Source organism: Centruroides vittatus, unplaced genomic scaffold (assembly GCF_030686945.1).
Source record: "Centruroides vittatus isolate TY-2023 unplaced genomic scaffold, ASM3068694v2 contig_357, whole genome shotgun sequence".
Lineage (NCBI taxonomy): Eukaryota > Metazoa > Arthropoda > Arachnida > Scorpiones > Buthidae > Centruroides > Centruroides vittatus.
Window position 1 is genome coordinate 1,247,510 of NW_027122180.1, and position 18,699 is coordinate 1,266,208.

General features: G+C 28.3%; 1 protein-coding gene across 3 annotated transcripts in view; it reads left to right on the top strand.

Moving 5' to 3' along the window:
- The first annotated feature begins 5,780 nt into the window (after nucleotides 1-5,780).
- Nucleotides 5,781-18,699, top strand: part of LOC136974820 (neurobeachin-like protein 1) — a 179,853-nt gene continuing 166,934 nt past the window's right edge. For all 3 annotated transcript variants that reach the window (XM_067269768.1, XM_067269769.1, XM_067269770.1), the window contains exon 1: nucleotides 5,781-6,012. In XM_067269768.1, the coding sequence (XP_067125869.1) occupies nucleotides 5,962-6,012 (51 nt within the window). In that variant the 5' untranslated portion in view covers nucleotides 5,781-5,961. The remainder of the gene's footprint in view (nucleotides 6,013-18,699) is intronic.

Genomic DNA, 18,699 nt, shown 5'->3' on the forward strand with positions numbered 1-18,699 from the left:
AAAGCCCGGAATTTTGAATTTCGTTCTATGGGCTGAGATATTCACTGTAAGCTGGTCGCGTGCTACATGCCAATCAAGTTTCTTATTGCTGTCAATTTACATTGATCTCTACGACAATTTTTTATTTTTATTATTAGAACGAGCGTTTAACATGCACAGCCCGCGGTCGCAAATGTGCGTGTTTTAACGTATTGCTGGATTTAGTAGGCCATTGGTTGCACATGTGGGTGTTTTAAACGTTTCTTGACGTTTTTGTTGGATATGACGTTAGACATGCATACCCCAAGAACCTATGTGTTTTAAACTGTTTTAGACAGAACGTTTGAACTATGTCACCATATTTGTGTTTTCGTGTAAAGCCGAAATAGAAAACCTACGCTGCAAATTCAGTTTCATTTTCTTATAAAATATCTTGTTAACATGTTGATAATTACAGAGATTGAAATAAACGATTAATAAAGTATTAAAATTTCTGGAGAAGTCAGATCATAGAAGAACTTGTTCTGTGTATTGATGTAATGCGAGTACAGTAGAATTTCTGACGGCAGAGTTAGGCACTAATTTTTGGAACTCGAATTGACTTGTTCGCTGTCGTGTGAACTGGTATTCGAATATCTAACACAAGTTATTGGAAACGACGAGAACTTTCTGAAACAGAATGGTTCTCAATCCTTGCATTTCAATACTCCCATCTTAAATTTTTTAAATGTAATCTGAGTTTATTTTATGACTGACAACAAATAATTTTAAACAAGCGTTCAATATCGAAAAAGACATTTTTACTTCTTTCCAGTTAAGAAATTGTAGATATTTATAAATAAAATTACAAAGTTCATAAATTTACATCAGTACTGTATTTTAAGCAGTAAATATTTTTAATAATATATACAATAAAACTTCTCTAACTCAAACGTCTGTAACTCAATATTTCTTTAACTCGAAGGAAACGAATCACTTGGTAGGTCTCAACGAAACAGCATAAGATTTAACGTCTTCAACTTGAATTTCCTCAACTCGAATTTTTTCCAAGTCGAAGATTTTTATGGTTCCCGACGCTGATTTATGTTACTTTTAACTTCCTTAACTCGAATTTTAATATTTATTCTATCCAAAATGATCCTAATTATCGAATTTTCGTGAAATTTTCAGACAGTTTGTTGTATCTAATGTCCAATACCATTTACAGACGACCTCTTGTCTGTAAATGAGTGTTGGACATTAAATACAATTACTGTCCAATTTGACCCATTTTCAGAGAAGACCTCTCGAACGTTGTTAAAATCTCAAAACACCAAACAAGTGAACAATTATTAAATTTATAATAACTTAACTCAAACATTTTTGATCTATTACAGACCATCAATATCATTTCATTTCGAAAACGGAGACATTCCGAAATAAGAATCAAACTATAAGGTTAGAAACGGTTACCACGTTTTACAGAAACCAAAATCAAATTATAAACGTCATAAAAATTAAAATAAATATAAATCACAGGTGGAAATATGTAAAGGTTAGTGTTGTGTTTTGAATTCAAGTTCATCAATATTAAATAAATTATTTATATTCGTCAAATGTCGGTAAAAACCTTGATGATGATTGTTTTAAATAATCGATAATGATAACTTACACTGTATAACAAATATACCGGTATTTATAATTATTACTGTGTAACTTACGTAACGTATACTGTGTAACACACATATATAGGTCTCTATATATGTAATGCTATATAAAATTACAAATAAATTTGACGTAGTTTTTTTTATAGTAAAAGTAACTTTACGTATGCACAACCACAAACGTAACATTACTATTGCATGCAGGGGCAGATCTACATAGGGACTAATAGGGCTTAAGCCTGGACCCCAAATGTCAAGGACCCACAATAATTAAATTATCATAAATTTTTAATACTTTTTCATTGACAATGAGCACTTATTGTATAGTAAAAAATAGTTAATATTAATAATATAGTAATAATAATTTATGGTATTATTTGTTTTATTGTAATCAATGTAACGTAATTGGTCAGTAATTAATAAATGTAAATATTTCTTTATTTCTTATGCTTTTTTTTATATAAGATATAAAGCTTGTCATTCACCATTTCATAAATTTCATATATTTCAACTCTAATTTTGATGTTATTAAAAATGAATTTTAAACCCCAATTTAAAGATTATTAATCTAACAAAAAATGGAGCCCCATTGGATTTCAATAAGCCCTACGCCCCAAAAAACCTAGATTCGCCTCTGATTGCATGACAAATTTTCGCCTTGATTAAGGGTTTCTATATTTTGTGGACAAAAAATATGTGATATATGAAGATCGTTCAGAAAAAATTGAAACTCTTAAGGCAAAAATTCATCATGCAATTAATAACATACCCAAGAATAGGTCTATGTTACACCGCTCTTTGCATGACATACTTTGAAGATGTGGAGTATTTGAGCATGAATGAGGGTCTCTTGCTTGATGTCAGTTTCAAAACATAAATGACAAACTATATTGTTTGAAATATTGTACCTGAAACAACCGTCCTTTTTCTAACGGACCCTATATTTAGACAAAACGAAATTTAAAATGCTCGCATGAGTTTAACAATATTTACGCCATTTAAAAAAAAAAAATAATAAAAGTTAAATTTCATACAGCATTTTTGAAGCTGAAATTCATTGTTTTCTAGATGATTTATACAATTATATGTATAACGTAATGTCAGTGGCGTAACTATTGGAGTGACTGGGGTGACCAAGTCAACCGGCCTTCGACATAAATCCGATTCCCGAACTCCGACATAAAGAAATAGGCCTATGATAAATCTAAAGTGACGAATTTGCTGTTTAATGACGAAGCTAAAGTATCATTTTTAATAACTCATATATTAAGTTATTAAAGGAGTAACTAAGCAGGTTCAACGAGTGCACACAACGTCCACCAGTGGCCAAGCGGTCTTCGTACCCTGAACACTAGGAGTTCGGTTCGTGGATTCGTGCCTCGTTCGGACATGCTGGCCACGTGAAGTTTTCCGGGTTTTCTCCACGTCTGTAACGCCTAAATAGGGGTCAGTTTCCATTAAAAAGACGTCTCGGAAGGCATCCCCCTAGGCAGATAGTCCAGTGTTGCGTTGTCACAAACAAACAAACATCAACGAGTGCACAGGACAAAGGGATGCCCTAAATTGGAGTATCAAGAAATGATCAGTATTATATTTTTATTTTCAAATAGGGAGCCAAAAATAAAATCTTGCACAGGGCACAAGAAAAGCTAGATACGGCACTGACCCCACGTAATGGGATATACTATTTATGCGATTCCCATGATGTTAACTTATTCTGCCCAGTGGCGTAGCGTGGGTGTCAGCCGCCCGGAGCGGAGGAAAATTTCCCCGCCCCCTTATTTAAGTATTATTATTATTTATTGTGAAGTTTTGCCGCCTCCTTAAAGTGCCGCCCCTGCCGCCCCCACTACGCTACGCCACTGATCCTGCCCCCCGACGCTGCACATCTTACTACTATAGAATATTCTTAAATTGAAAATAAATACTGTATTTCAGTATATTGTAATATTTTATCCTTATTATCTTGTGATTATAGTTTTTATTTAAATTTTTACTTTACTATATATAAATTGTTTTATTAGTATATTTAAGTAAATTTATATAAGTATATTTATTATTCTATTGCATAATATTTAAAAAATTTTGAAATACTACATATAATAATACAGGTAGGCCTCCTACAACGCGGTACCTTTACAACGCGGTTTAGGGTATTTAGAAACGAATTATCTTTCACATAACAGAAAAATCGCAACGGATCACATAAGTGCAGTGGAACTTGATGGAACAAGCTCAGATCTTGAAATAAGGCCGGTCAAACATTCTCCAACAACTATAATAAGTGACGATGGGGACTGAATTTGAGCATAACATTATGTTTCTTTTTGATTTTGACTTGAAATCATAATCTTTTTAGTTTTTATATGATGTTGAATTTTATTTAAGCTTTTTATGTACATAAATTTAAAAAATGATGAAAATGTTACACCATAAAAGGCAGTTTTTCTCTTTTTAGAACCGAATCCCAGTTTTTGTATTAAGTTGGTGTCTTCTATAACGCGATTTTCCACAACGCGGTATTTTCAAGGAACGTATCTACCGCGTTGTAGGAGGCCTACCTGTACTCTTATATAAAGCATTAATAAACTTACTAATTAAGTGTAGTTTATTGTTTTTCAAAATATTAAGTACGAGTATTATTTAATGTACTGTACAGTATAGTAAACATATATTAGATAACTCTTATTAAAATGCTGCTGGTGTTTACAGAAATAAGAGTCCAATTATGGTCACTAAAATATATTTAGAAAAAAATTAGATGGTCAAGAGAAATGGATATGGTTTAAAAAAATCAAACAGGCTTTAATCTCAAAAAAAGTTTATTGAAATTTGAAACAAAACCTAATTTACACGTTGAAATTTGAAATCCAGAACTTTTCTCATATAAAAATGGCTATTTTGTAATCGAAATAATAATTTAGAGTTTGTTACAGATATATTTGTGATTTAGAGGATTTTAAATTAAATGATATGTTAATTCACATTCAGTTTTTCAGATTTTAAATAATAAAAATAGCACAGAATGTGTTGATACGCCATGTAAAAGAACTTAGTAAGTCTCGTATAATACTCAAACTAAATATCATGCTTCTTGTTCTATGAGAATTTTTATTTTCTATTGTAGTTAGTTAAATCGTCATTTGTTTTCAACAACATTTCTAAGCAAAAAATAAAATTTTTTCTTACTTTATTTCTAGAATCTCATTCATTTGAATCTAGATTTCACTAATACTTTTTGTGTTTAAAATTAATAGTTTATTATAGGATTATAAGTTAAAAAATTCGAAAAGTTTTAAAGCTAAAAAGAATAGGCCTGTATGTAAAATTTGTGATCCACATACAAAATAATTGAAAATCATTTATCATATCATAATCATAAATTTTATTATGATAAAGATTTAAATTCATCAATTTGTAATTTTTAAAAGTTATACTACTAAACACGTGTATCTTGTGTTTATTAAATTACTTACACATTTCTCCTTATAGCTCTATTATTTTTTCAATGTGTGAATAGTTTATAGAAAAGTATAGGCTTGTTTCTTTTAACGCCACTTATTAGCATAGCAGACATTATGAATCATGCGCTAACGACGATTAAACATATCTGTTTCGCGAAATAACTGACGTGTGAAAATTTATATTTTAAATTTGAATCAGTTCCTCAATTAGTAAGATTAGTTCTTTTTAAATACTGTATATTAATTATAATTTTTTATTGAAAATTAAATATACGTGACACATGTTAATCTAAACAAACGTATTAAAAATAGAAAATTCGATCAAATTTTTTACGCTCGCAATCGATTGTATGTCTAATTTTAATGATTTTATTAAGATTTTAAGTTCATATTTTTAATTTTTCCGAAATCTTAAAAGCATATGTTTTCTTATTAATGACATAATAACAATGTGTTTTAGAAAATTTATTTGATTATAAAATATTGACAAAGTAATTTTGAAGCAGTTTATATATGTGCGTACAGCAAATATTTACAATATAATTTAAAACATTTATAAAAAAAAATAATAATTAAACAAACATAAAAACGTTTTCTTGAAACGAAAATAAATCATGTGTACTGTACTGTTGTGATTTGAAAGTTCTTACATCAGATGGCAGCGAAATCGCGGTGACGTCATTCAGATCGTCACTTCCCGCCAGATAGGCGAATTGTCGATCGTAAATAAGGAAAGAAAGTTTTTGATTTCTGTAGTTATTATATGTTTTTGGACATTATTTTCTAATAAATATTATGTCACGCACTGTTTAAGTTATAAATTGAAATGAATTCAATAAATATTTATTAAATGTGATCGATTGTTAGGTTTTTACATGGCAAATGAAGAAGATTTGAAGATATTTTGGGAGAATTTTCAAAAAGATGTAAGTTTATATTCTTAAAACGTGAACGATATGTTTTAAAATATTCTGATCTTTTCATTTTTTATAAATAACCGTAATAAATCGATACGAATCATTTAATAAAAAGAAAATCTTTAAATCCCCGCTGACTTTATATGGACTTCGTTTTTCAGATTTAAAGTCATTTAAAAAATCCATTTACATGTGTATAGAAAACGTATCCAGTTGTTTCTCTCTCTCGTTTAACTTCTATAATGTTTTTCAAATATGTCACCACTCTACATCTTTATTTACTATTTTAAAGGATTACATAATAATTAGTAACGTTTATAAGTTGTAAACGTAAATTAGTTTTACGTTTATAATTTAAATTCGTTACTGTAGTTCTGATTGTATTCGTTTGATAAAATTAAGCTATTAAAATAGCTGCGGTAATTGTTTTCAAAGATTTATCTTTCTAATATGAAATTTTGTTTTTAATATTGATATTTCTGTACGTAATTTATATGTAGATATGATTTTTTTTTTTTTTTTCAGAGTTTCAGTATATTTGTTCATGAAAAACAGTTTGTGGGATAATGCCGTTTAAATTAAATAAAATGCTATATTCTGTCCAGCTAACAATACAATATTACAAAGCTCTTTTTAGATATTTGGATTTTATTTACTCCCACCTTCCATTTTTAATTCATAAAATACAGATTATTACAATCTTGTATATAAAAGTACGGCAATTATACGTATGATAAACTAAGAAATAGATAATGTAATTTGCTTTGATATCGTAATTATTATCGAGTTTCAATCGTGAATGTTTTCCGAAACATCTCGGTTGTATCGTATATTATCTACAAATTGTATATACAGTAATTACAATACAAATAATCATTATACCTTTTTACAAATATTAAAATAAATCAATAGTAAATGAAAAAATATTAGATAACATTTCAAGATGACAAATATGATAAAAAGTTATTTTTAATAATTTTATTGTGTTAAGATGTTAAAGGTTTTGTTTTATTTAATTATTTATGATAAAGATATTACATAAATATATATTATATAAATAAATATCACATAAAAAATTTTTAAAAAGAAGAAATATTGAATAGAATAATTTTATACTGATTTAAAAGATTGGCTTTTTTAATGTAACTTTAACAAACAGTTTAACAAGATTTATGTAGATATTCTAGACATATCAAACTTTTATGAGGAATAACTTCAATATAAAAGGTTATAGTGCTTGAGTTTTTGCTGATTTAAAGAAATAATATAAATTTCTGGTCATTTTAAGTTAGAAGTTATATATATCAGTTACTAGATTGTTAGAGAAAAATGAAGCTTGAATGATCAAAATAAAGTCAGATTATATGTTCTAATAAGAATATGATACAGTACGACAAGGAGCACGACAGATATAGCGCATGCGCGATGGTCATCGCGCTTTCGAACTATCTTCATTTGAATTTGTTCTTAAAAGATCGGAACGCAGTTTTTTATTATATGTTCTATTAATAAATTCGAAACTTTGTTGTCATTTACTAATTTTCAGAATTCCAATAAAGCAGAATTTTTTGAATTTATATAATTTAAGAAATTGAAGTTTTATTTATTATTTGAAAAATTAGGTTTATAGAATAAATTGAACAATCTTAGAGAAAGTATTGAAAAGCAGTTGAAAGATAATTTAGGTTTATTATGTAACATAAAGGTAGCCTAATATCCAACTATATGTAAATGAAATATTTGTAGAGAATAATCTGCATGAACTGAAGTTGAATTAATGTAAGTTTTCTCTTTTTGTTGATTTTTGAAGACAAGTTTATATTATACGAGAGAGGTAATTGCAAAATTTCACTAAGAAATATTGCATGTTGAAACAGATTTACAGGAATAATTAAAATAAGAGAATTAAACTTTTTTAGCTTAATTAATTGTCTTAAAAGTTTTTAATTTTAATACCTCAAGATGGTAAAAATTTATTAATTTATTACCTAATAAAATATATTTTTTATATTATAAAATATCTTGTTTTATGTTATGGAATAATACTAATGTGAATGGAAATTCAAATTTTCAAAATATGGCATTTGTAGTAAATATTTAAAAATTGATTAAATTAAAATTGAATTTCAGATAATTTCAGTTTCCGATTAAAAAAAAAAAAACTTAGGAAATGAATAAATTTTATAGTTAATAATTTTTTTAATTTGTATTATTAAATTTATTTTTAAAATTTTAATAATTCTGTATATCCTCAATTTTATTCCTTACTTTTGTTAAGTTTTCCTATTACACTTCTTTATGCATCATTTTGATAATGAATGGTTTATTCTCTTCTCTAATGTTAATTGTAGCACAAAATTTCATGATTTCTGCATTTTTAAAAATTAATATTTTTTACCCTGGTCTAATTAATATTACTTTTATCTATAAAATTTTATTATTTTTTACAGACAGAACTGTATTTCTACATTGTCTTTTTTTTTTTTTTTTCTGTTTCTTGTGATCTGTTGAGAAATTCTAAAAAACAATTTTAAAACATGAACATAGATATCTCTTGTACAAAACGGTTTATCTGTAACATGGTTTGAGAATTGAGGAAATCCCCCTTATGACATAGTTTCACTCTAACATGGTTGGAGAATTGGAGACATCCCCCATACAAAACATCACTATTTTTAAGTACAAACACCATCATTTGATAAATTTTTATTCAGCAAGCATGCTTGTTGTCTCATATATGTCCATGGATTTTAGAAATTTTTTAATGTTGTTTTACACTTTTCACTTGGTTTTTTTTAATGAGAACTGATTGTGCAATTTTTCTTCTTATTCTAGTATTGCTATTGTTGGTGATAGTGTTCTAAATGAACCCAAAAGACTGTTGCTGTGTTTTCTTTTATAGGGTAAATTAAAAGTTACTACATAAAAAGATTAAATTTTTAGGCAGTTTTAGAAAAAAAAAGAAGTTTTAGGCAAATGCAAGCAAATGAAAATATCAGATTTTTTGAAAAAAGTAGAGAAAAATCAAGGTGTTGCTGATACTTCAGGTTAAGGTCAACAGGAAAGCTCGGAAGATGACAATATCTTGCCGAAAAAGAAATCCTCATTTAGCAGTGAATAAAAATACCAATATTAGCAAGCAATGTTTTTGATTGTAGTTAATTATTAATTGCTTTTTAATAAAATATTTCTCTTAATTATGAAAAAGAATAGTTTACTTTTTCTAAATTTTGGAACCTAACCCTATGTTCTATGCCAGTCTTTTGTTTCATATAGAATGGATTTGCATAACATGGCACTTTCTCATAAGCTACTCACCATATTGTACAGGGGATATCTGTATAATTTTTAATATCCATTTTAAACAAGGGAAAAAGCAATAAAATCAAGGAATGTTTAGGAAGTACAGAAAGAAAATTTGAGAAAAGGTTAATTAAAGAAATACAAAGAACAGGAAAAAGTAGAATAGCAATAGAATTTAGCTTTTTATAAATGAAAGTAATAATTAATCTAGAAAAAAGTGATGTCAAAATATGAATTTTGAAAGAAATCATGAAATGATAAGTAAAACAATATTGCAATCAATATTATAGAAATTGTACTATAGTCATCATAGAAATGATGGATAAAAAATTAAGATAAGAAAATATAATGCAAATGATAAAAAAAAAAGAGTGAAATTATTAAAACTGAAATGAGACTTTAATGAATATATCATGATATATATTCATTAAAGTCTCATGATGAAATCATATATGATTTTGGTTAATTATTAACTGTTCTAAATTCAACTTTCATTTGAAATGTCAATCATAATTTTGAATTGGTGGTGATTTAGATTTATGATCAAGTATAGAATTCAGATTTTTATCAAGTTATATACTGTAGCCCCTCATTATATTGTGCCTTGTTATATTGTTCATTTAGATATATGATGTTATTTTTTTAGTCTTTCAAATATAAAAGCATCTGAGCCATAATTGATAGATACATTGGTTAAATTGTACTGTCTGATATATTGCTTATTTGGTATGTCTCTGTACCTGTGCGATATAATGAAGGGTTACTGTATTTACATTTGCAATGTCATTTCTTTTATTATAGCTGTGTGTGTTAAAAATTGTTTTACTTTATAGATAAGTAAAATGTATTTTAAAATGTTTGATTCTTTTTAGTATGTTTTTGAAAAAAAAATACATTTGAATATAATAAAATTATATTCAAATGTATTTTTTAATACATTTGTATTATACATATTGTATTATATACAATAATAAGAAGTTAGACTGAACTTGTACAGGATGAAAGTTAAATTAATTCTGTTACAAGTAGTATATGATTTTTTTACAGTGGCACCAATTTAATTGAAACAGGCTATAATATTATGTATTGGGTGTCCTCTAAGAGAAGTGCACAGCTTTTTATATATACATGGAGTTTAGTTTTGAATATGAAACTTCAAACAATTTAAATTGGATTTTTTTACATGAAATATGTAAATATAAAGTTATTGTGAAGTTCTCTGTTTTGGCCAAATACTGTTATCATCCATTGAACAAAAGAAATCATTCACGTGTGTAATGCTTGTTCCTAAATAGACAATAATACTGAAAACTGATTTTTTTTTCTATTACCAACAATACATTATGAATGATTTAAAACAATCATACAATGTTACAGATTGTCTGTTCCATTATACAAAAAGCTGTTCCCTGTCAAGATAGATTAAAATAGGTTAATGAGAGCTCCAGATGTCAGAGAATGATTTATTTCTAGAAGGCAGTATGAGCTGATTATGTTGGCAGTAATTAGCAGTATGAGCTGGGAACTAAACAAATGCAATTGGAAAAACTTTATAGACACAATGAATTTATCTTTATAGATTTAAATATTATTAATCAATCAAAATGATTCTCCCAGAAGAAATGGCTGATGACTTTGGCAAAGTCATCAGCCATTTCTTCTGGGTACTAACAGTTCCCAACACTCCCAGGTTTGCTGGATACTCCTGAAATTGGCCAAAGTTTTTAAATTCTTTAACTTCCAAATTGAGGACTATTCCTCCTGTATTTACTCAATAAGATGAAATGGGTTGTATATGAGTTACAGGTTACATATTATTCAACTTACAGATTATATATTACAAAGAGACTAAAGAATAGAAGATGGAGTTTTGATAATGTTGAGAGATCAAAAATATCAAATTTTCTAAAATTTTTTACTTTATGAATGGAGAACTTTTAGAATAAATGCTTCAGGAGTTATTAAACTTCCTAATACACCAGGTTGAAATATAAATCTTCTTACTTGAAACCAATTAACTGGAGCAAAATTTATAAAGTGCAAACGTTAATAGGAGGGGCATTGAAAATGTTTGCACTTCAGAAATTTTGCTCCGGTTAATTGGTTTCAAGTAAGAAGATTTATACTTCAGGACTTGGCAAGCCTAGCCCTAATACTACATTTACAAGAAAGTTAATTGGGATAATATTTATTTTGATTAAACAACAAGAATAGCTGTTAAATCGACTTAACAGCTATTCTTCACATTGAATTCAAAGTTGATTTTGATTAACATGACCTTACTCTTTTCGTTAATTAGAAGAGGGTGCAAGCAAAATATTGCTAAGCTGGATATGAGAGTTCTGCAAGTAGATGTTTTGTTATTGCAATTGCTGATATTGAACAAAAAACTGACTATTATCAGTAATGTTAAAAAATTTAAAAATTTTTGAATTTATTAAATACAGTAGACCCCCATAACACGGTAGATACGCTCTGAGTTATATGAATTCCGTGTTGTACGAGTCACTTAAATATATGAGCCGATCACAGCCTGGCACGTGTGCAGTTTAGGGGCTACAGCTGTTTGAAAGGTTTTCTTCTATAAAACAGGGATGAGCAACCTGTGGCCCCCGGGCTGCATGCGGCCCACATTCATATATTTTGCAGCTCACGACGCATAAAATGTGAATAAATATATCAATTTCCCAGCTTAAGGAAGTATGCAGCAAAAATTCAAACTGTTATTTTTACAACTTATGTATGTGAATAGCTTTTCCCACAATGAATTTAGTAAAAATTAAAACAAGAAACCGGCTAACAGACACATGGAAACTAATTTAAAACTAGCAGTGACGAATATTTAACCAAATATTTCCAATATATTACGTTTACATCAGTTCCAGAAGCTAAATTAAGTATACCTATGCTAATTTATAATTATATATGAATAAATAATTCTGATTTAGAGCCGCCGCAAACTACAGGAAGCAAGAGCTAGCGTACTCTCGGTCGCACTCCTAAGCCCCGCCTTTTTTCCCATGATGCTATGGGCCATTTTTGCTAGGTAAGCTACTCGAGCACGAAGCAGCCGCAAACTACACAACGTTTGCTCGCGTAACTAGTCCACATGACGTGGAATCCAGATGTGGATTGGCTATAGAACAAAGATTTTATTATAACCTATACTTGTCAGTTTTCGTTCCGTCAGTTATTATAACGAAAACCTATCTGTCAGTTTTCGTTCCGAACTTTGAAACAGAATGGGAAAAATATGCCTATTAGTTAAGCCTAACTAGGCTTAAGCCTATTTATAAATAACTATTTTAATATACAACGTTTATACCATTTTCTTTTCAATACTGAATGTATTAATCATGTAATTTACGTACATCGATAAAATTCTATTATTTCTTTTTCGACGTGCGGCATGTTTATGTAGTCATCCATTTTCCGCTGCTCTCTCTTGCTAGCGTAATGCTCTCGTTGTTGAATTCTGTGAACAGCGAGAGTACTCTCGTATCGCTGCTCTAGCAAAGGAAAAACCACGTGAGCAAGAAGAGAGGGGCGGAGCCTTTGACGTCATCGGTTGTGCTAGGGCACGTTTGCTAGCATTTTGCTCTCGTAAAGTACTAGTTTGCGGCGGCTCTTACCAACATTTTTTTTTCTCTTTCTCTTGTATGCGGCCCGCATCAGTTCAAAAGTCTTAAAATGCGGCCCTTACATAGAAAAAAGTTGTCCATCCCTGTATAAAATTAATTCATTCTAGACTAATTTGACTCAACATTTCCAAAACACATATAATTTTTTGGGAATAATCCATATAAACTATGCTATAAACAAAAAATTGTAGAATTACTTACCGAGTGTGCACCGTTCAATGACGCCATTGCTTAAGCTTGTTTTCATTGCAGAGCGGCTCATCGAATGGCGGGTGCGTGTTTCCTGATAAGTTATTTTTCTGTGAAAAATACACTGAACTTTGGAGACATCATTAATATAAATATAATTTTTATGGCCGTTAAATAATAAATGTTTTTTAGTAGGTCCATCGCTCGTTTAAACTCAATGGTTTGTGCAATGTCTGCTATTGGTCCAGATTCGACCAATCCTGTCGCAGCACGAGATGGCGATGACGTTTTACTGTGTTATACGAGTCTCTTTTAGCGTGTTATACAAACACAATTGCAATTTTTTCGCCGTGTTATACGAATCCGTGTTATATGAACCCATGTTATAGGGGAGGTCTACTGTATTTTGCAAAATTTTATTTATTTGGTCCAGTGGTAGAAGAATCTATAGAAGGCCTATTCAAAAATTATAAATATTTAAATAATTATATTTTATTAACATGAGCAAGACTGTGGTATTGCAGATGGTCCACATGTGTCATCATAAATGCCTTTTATAAACAATGTTTCAGTCAAACAAATAACTTTTTAATTTTTTTGTGTCAATGAATTTAATTTTTTGTGTCAATTCTTATTAATCCCCTCATGGATCTGCTTCTGAATTGATTGAAGTTTATCAAAATGAACTTCTCTACTCTATTATGTATAAACTTCTTTCTTGATCTAATTTGACAATTTTTTTTTTATTCATTTTTTATATAGGCCTATAGTAAAACATTATCATAAAATCAAGTTGTTTCAAATGAAACAAGATAGTTATGGAATCAAAAAAACAATGGTACAAAACAAATGATGTGATGTCATGCCACTAACCTACTTAAAGAAGGTTAATTCCATTCCAGAAACAATGTTAAAATTATCCAGTTGTTACAAAAGTGATTGAGATAAGCTAAATCAGTTCTACTCAAATGAGGAAAACTTATCAGGTTTACAGGCTTGATTGGGATTAGTTTTCAGTGTAAACATAATATAACAAGGTGCTGCTATAAGTAATATTGCAACAGCAAAAAATGGAAGTAGGCCTATCACTCAAATAATGTAAGAACTACACTGTCTTTTGGTGTTAGTCATTTACTTGAAAAGTTTTTAACTAGTCAAAAACTCTTTAATACTGAAAGACAATATAGTTTATTCTTATTCTAAGTTTGGCATTGTTAGTGAGTAAATTTCTATACACTCACATAATGTATTATGTAATTCAGTATCCCAAAATAGTGCCCATTAAAATAAATAATGACTTTTTTGTTACATTTTGATCTTATTTGTATTTTTTTTTAAAGTTGTCTGTTGAGAACATCTTGCCTGTATTATTTCATTCAAGGTTTATACCAGTTCCTAATCATTTAATAGGTTCAAAACTGTGCTATATTTATTTATTTTTTTTATTATTCTTTCTTCTGTTCTTATTAAAACAAACAAAAGATTTTATTGTACAAAGTACATTTATATACTTTTTACACAATTATAAATTATATTTATAATTGGTTTATCAATCTTCATTAATGCTAACAAAGTGTTAAACTGGCTTTCAGCAGTCAAGGTATACACTATGCAGGAAATACACAAATTATACACAGTCAATAGACTGTTTTAATAAAATATATATATAGGGACAATGTAGGTAAATATGAGACAGTCTGAAAAATTGGAAAATATGAGACAGTAGTGAAATTTGACTTAATCTATGTCTGATCTGGCCTGTACTAATACAATATTAAGTTTATTTAGTGCTTTTTAACATATAACTTTTCTGAATGAAAATGACTATGATTTCATTGAGTCTTTTTAATTTTTAAGAAACACTACAAAAATAGGTGCAAAAACTTTTCTGTCAGTTCAACTAATTTTTGCTCTGTATATGTCTGCAAAAGACATGGATATTTAATTAGAAATTTGTATGTAGTATATAAACACAGCTTTCAGCTCCTAGTTGTTTTTATTGCATATATCATCTTTTGTCTGAGTTTTGTTCATTTCAAAATGAGATAGAAAATGAGACACACTTTAGGTAAAAAGTGACACACATCATAAGTAAAAAATGAGACACCAGATTTTATTTACCAGTCATTAATTTCCATGAAACTTTCTGTTTTAAGTTCAGCCTGTTAATATTTTTGAAATGTAATAGGTCTACACTTAATTTAACCTTAATGTTAATACACAGAAAACAGTAGGATTATAGTTTTATTTTCTTCATTATTTTTATTCCATGCAAATTAAATAAATATTCAATTGTTCCTAAAACGTTTTATTTTGGTGTAGGCCTATTTTATTTAGACTAGGCTAGTTACGTAAATTTTCTTTAATTAGTGGTAGGTTTATTACTTTTTCTATGTTAACATCTTTTTTAATATGCCATTATTTTTAACAGGCCATTGAATAAAGCTTTATGTGTTTACAGTTAATAATTCATTATAAGAGAGGAGAAAGGGAAGTAGTTTGTCTTCTGCTGAAGGAGAACACAGTGCATCCAAAATATTTGTGATAAAAGTGTATTTACTAATTTGCATTATACTGTATTTTTCCTTTTCCTTCCTTTCCTTTTCTCCTTTCCTATAGCCTACTGAATTATTAACCCAGTTTATCTATCTCCTTCTCAGTACTGTTTAAATCAATTAATAAATAAAGACACCTGATTTATATTTGCTGAGATTATTGTTTTATTCCGAATGTTTTCAGCCTACTATAATAGGCCATCTTCAGGCTTTACATTTTTTGTTTGAAATGATAACATTCGAATTTATTTGAATTTGCACTTTAAATTAACGGATTAACATACTCTCAAAACACGTTGCAAGTTAATGAAAGACAAAAACATAAAGTAAAAAAGTAAAACTAAAAGTTTTGAGAGTATGTTAATCCGTTAATTTAAAGTGCAAATTCAAATAAATTTGAATGTTACCATTTCAAACAAAAAATGTAAAGCCTGAAGATGGCCTATTATAGTAGGCTGAAAATGTTCGGAATAAAACAATAAGCTCAGCGAATATAAATCAGGTGTGTTTATTTATTAATTAACCCAGTTTAGTATTTTTTTATTGTTTAAACATTTAATTTAGGCCTATACTATATGTATTTACTATTAGTAATATAAAATAGTTGGTATCGTAATATACTTTGTTCAAAAAGGTTAATAAAATCACTTAGGCTTAGGCCTATGTCTTTAAAATTTTGTTTTTATTTTACACTTTTATATTGTACACAACTACAGAATAATTTTCAATGATGAATATTTAATCTTATCTACTTCAATTAAAAAATTTCATGTGAAAATGTCAAGAAAATAAGTTGTACAAAAATAATTTTTAAAAATTATATATCTTGGGAACTAGATATTATGGAGCAATGTTTTATACAAAAATGTTTTGCATTTTACCTGTGGTACCTGATTATTAACCTCCCTGTTGGCATAGGCAAGTCCTTATGCTGATACAATGGGTGTCTCATTTTTTACCTCCCAGTGTCTATATTTTAGCTTTTGAAGGTAAAATATGAGATAGGAAAAAAAATTTTGCTTAACATTTCTCACACATACAGAAAAAATGAATACGCCATTAGATTTTTAATACCATCTGTAGACTTTGTCATGTATTTCTCTTTGTAAAATACTGATTCTAACAAATGCTGTTACAAAAGTTTTGAAAAGTGTCTCATATTTACCCACATTGACTCTACCAGATTTTTTAATAAATTCAAACATTTTTGATGATACAAACCATCCTCTTCAGGAATAAGATCAAAATGGAACAACAGAAATAAGAACATCTTGTGCAGAAATATTTTTAAATTGACAGTGCCATATAGCAGTGGTGTAGAATAAATCAATAACATAATAAAATAACAGAAATATGTATAGTAATACAGAGTATTTATGGAGATAGTGTTTACAATAAAGTATCATGCACAGTACAAAATTTTGCCATAACATACATAGTATAATTATACAAAAAATAATTAGATATTATGCAGATTAATGACTTTATACCAACATTCAAAAAATGTAAGGGTAAGTTTATTAGTAGGGTTAGATTGGATTATGTGGAAAGACATTGAAAACATTTGAATTTATTAAAGAAGTTTTAGTAAATCTGGAATATATTTTTATTAACACCAATAGACTGTACAATTTGTATATAAACTGGCAGTTATTTTAAAGATCAATTTTGGGTCATTAAAGTTTCTAATAACTCATTGAGTTAAAATCAAGATAATGGATTACAGTGAGTTTAATGCAGAACTGTTAAATCAAGTATATTAAAAATACAGAGCCTTAAAAATTATTTACTGTTCAGACAGAGCCAATTTGAATATTCAGATGGTGACTGCTTCACTGTTCTTTTAGTGACAGACAATGTTTGAGATAATAATTATGAGAAAACTTACACTTGATTTTCTTTTTGTTTAATTGTAACATAATCAGTTCATATATGTTCAGTTATACTTTTATATTTTTGAAACAAGTCAATAAAAACACTGTTCTGTACATTTATGTAATTTGAAGTTCTTGCTTGTTTTGATTTTGAACCATATTATGTTCTAAGCATATTATGAGCTAACCCAAACATTTTAAAGAGTCAATCAAATTTTTCAATAGAACAGCAGGTAGCTGTTAACAAATGACTCTTTAAATTGAATTAAAGAATAGTGTTGAAATGGAACTTTCTAATAAAACATTAATTAAACCACACGTACATGAACCACTTATCAGTGTTGGAAACGAAAAAATGTCGTTTAATGTTGAAACATTAATTTTTTTTTAATAAGGCATTAGAAAATGGTGTGTTAAATTTTTTTAATAAAGGTTGCTGAAACTGGACATTAGACTTTACCCCACTTCAGTTAACATTTTGTATTTTACATCCTTATATATATGTATACACACAGTCAAACCTCTGGTTTTGAACATAATTCATTTTTAAAAGTTGTTCTAAAACCAAAACAAATTTTTCATAAGAAACAATACAGAATGGATTAATCTATTTATGACTCCCAAAATAAAGCTTTTTTTTCCACTTCTTTAGCTTTATTTCATGCTAAAAATGCCTACAAATGTAATGTAATATTGTATGTAATATAATACTGTATTATATCTAATCAATTTTTGTTATTTAATTTGATTTAAGCAACTTTAAATATGAATTCTTGGATGCTATTTACATTACATGAATGTCAGTTAACACAATTTTTATTAATTAATTTGATTTAAATTCAACTGGTGCATACGGAAAATGGAAGTGCACATGTGGGAAGTATCTTTCCCACATGCCCATTGAAATCTAATTTAAATAGCAACATCATTGATGATTTATGTTGTGACATCTAATGACATGGACACCAGTAATTTCTGAATCAGTAGTCCTGTCATTGATTGGTCAGGCTGTCAATTTTCTTGTATATAAAATTATTTTGGAGTAGGTTTCTTTACAGAAGGAGAAATATTATATGAATATATTCTGTGATAATTATAGAATAGCATCTTTAGGAAATTTAATAAAGATTTATT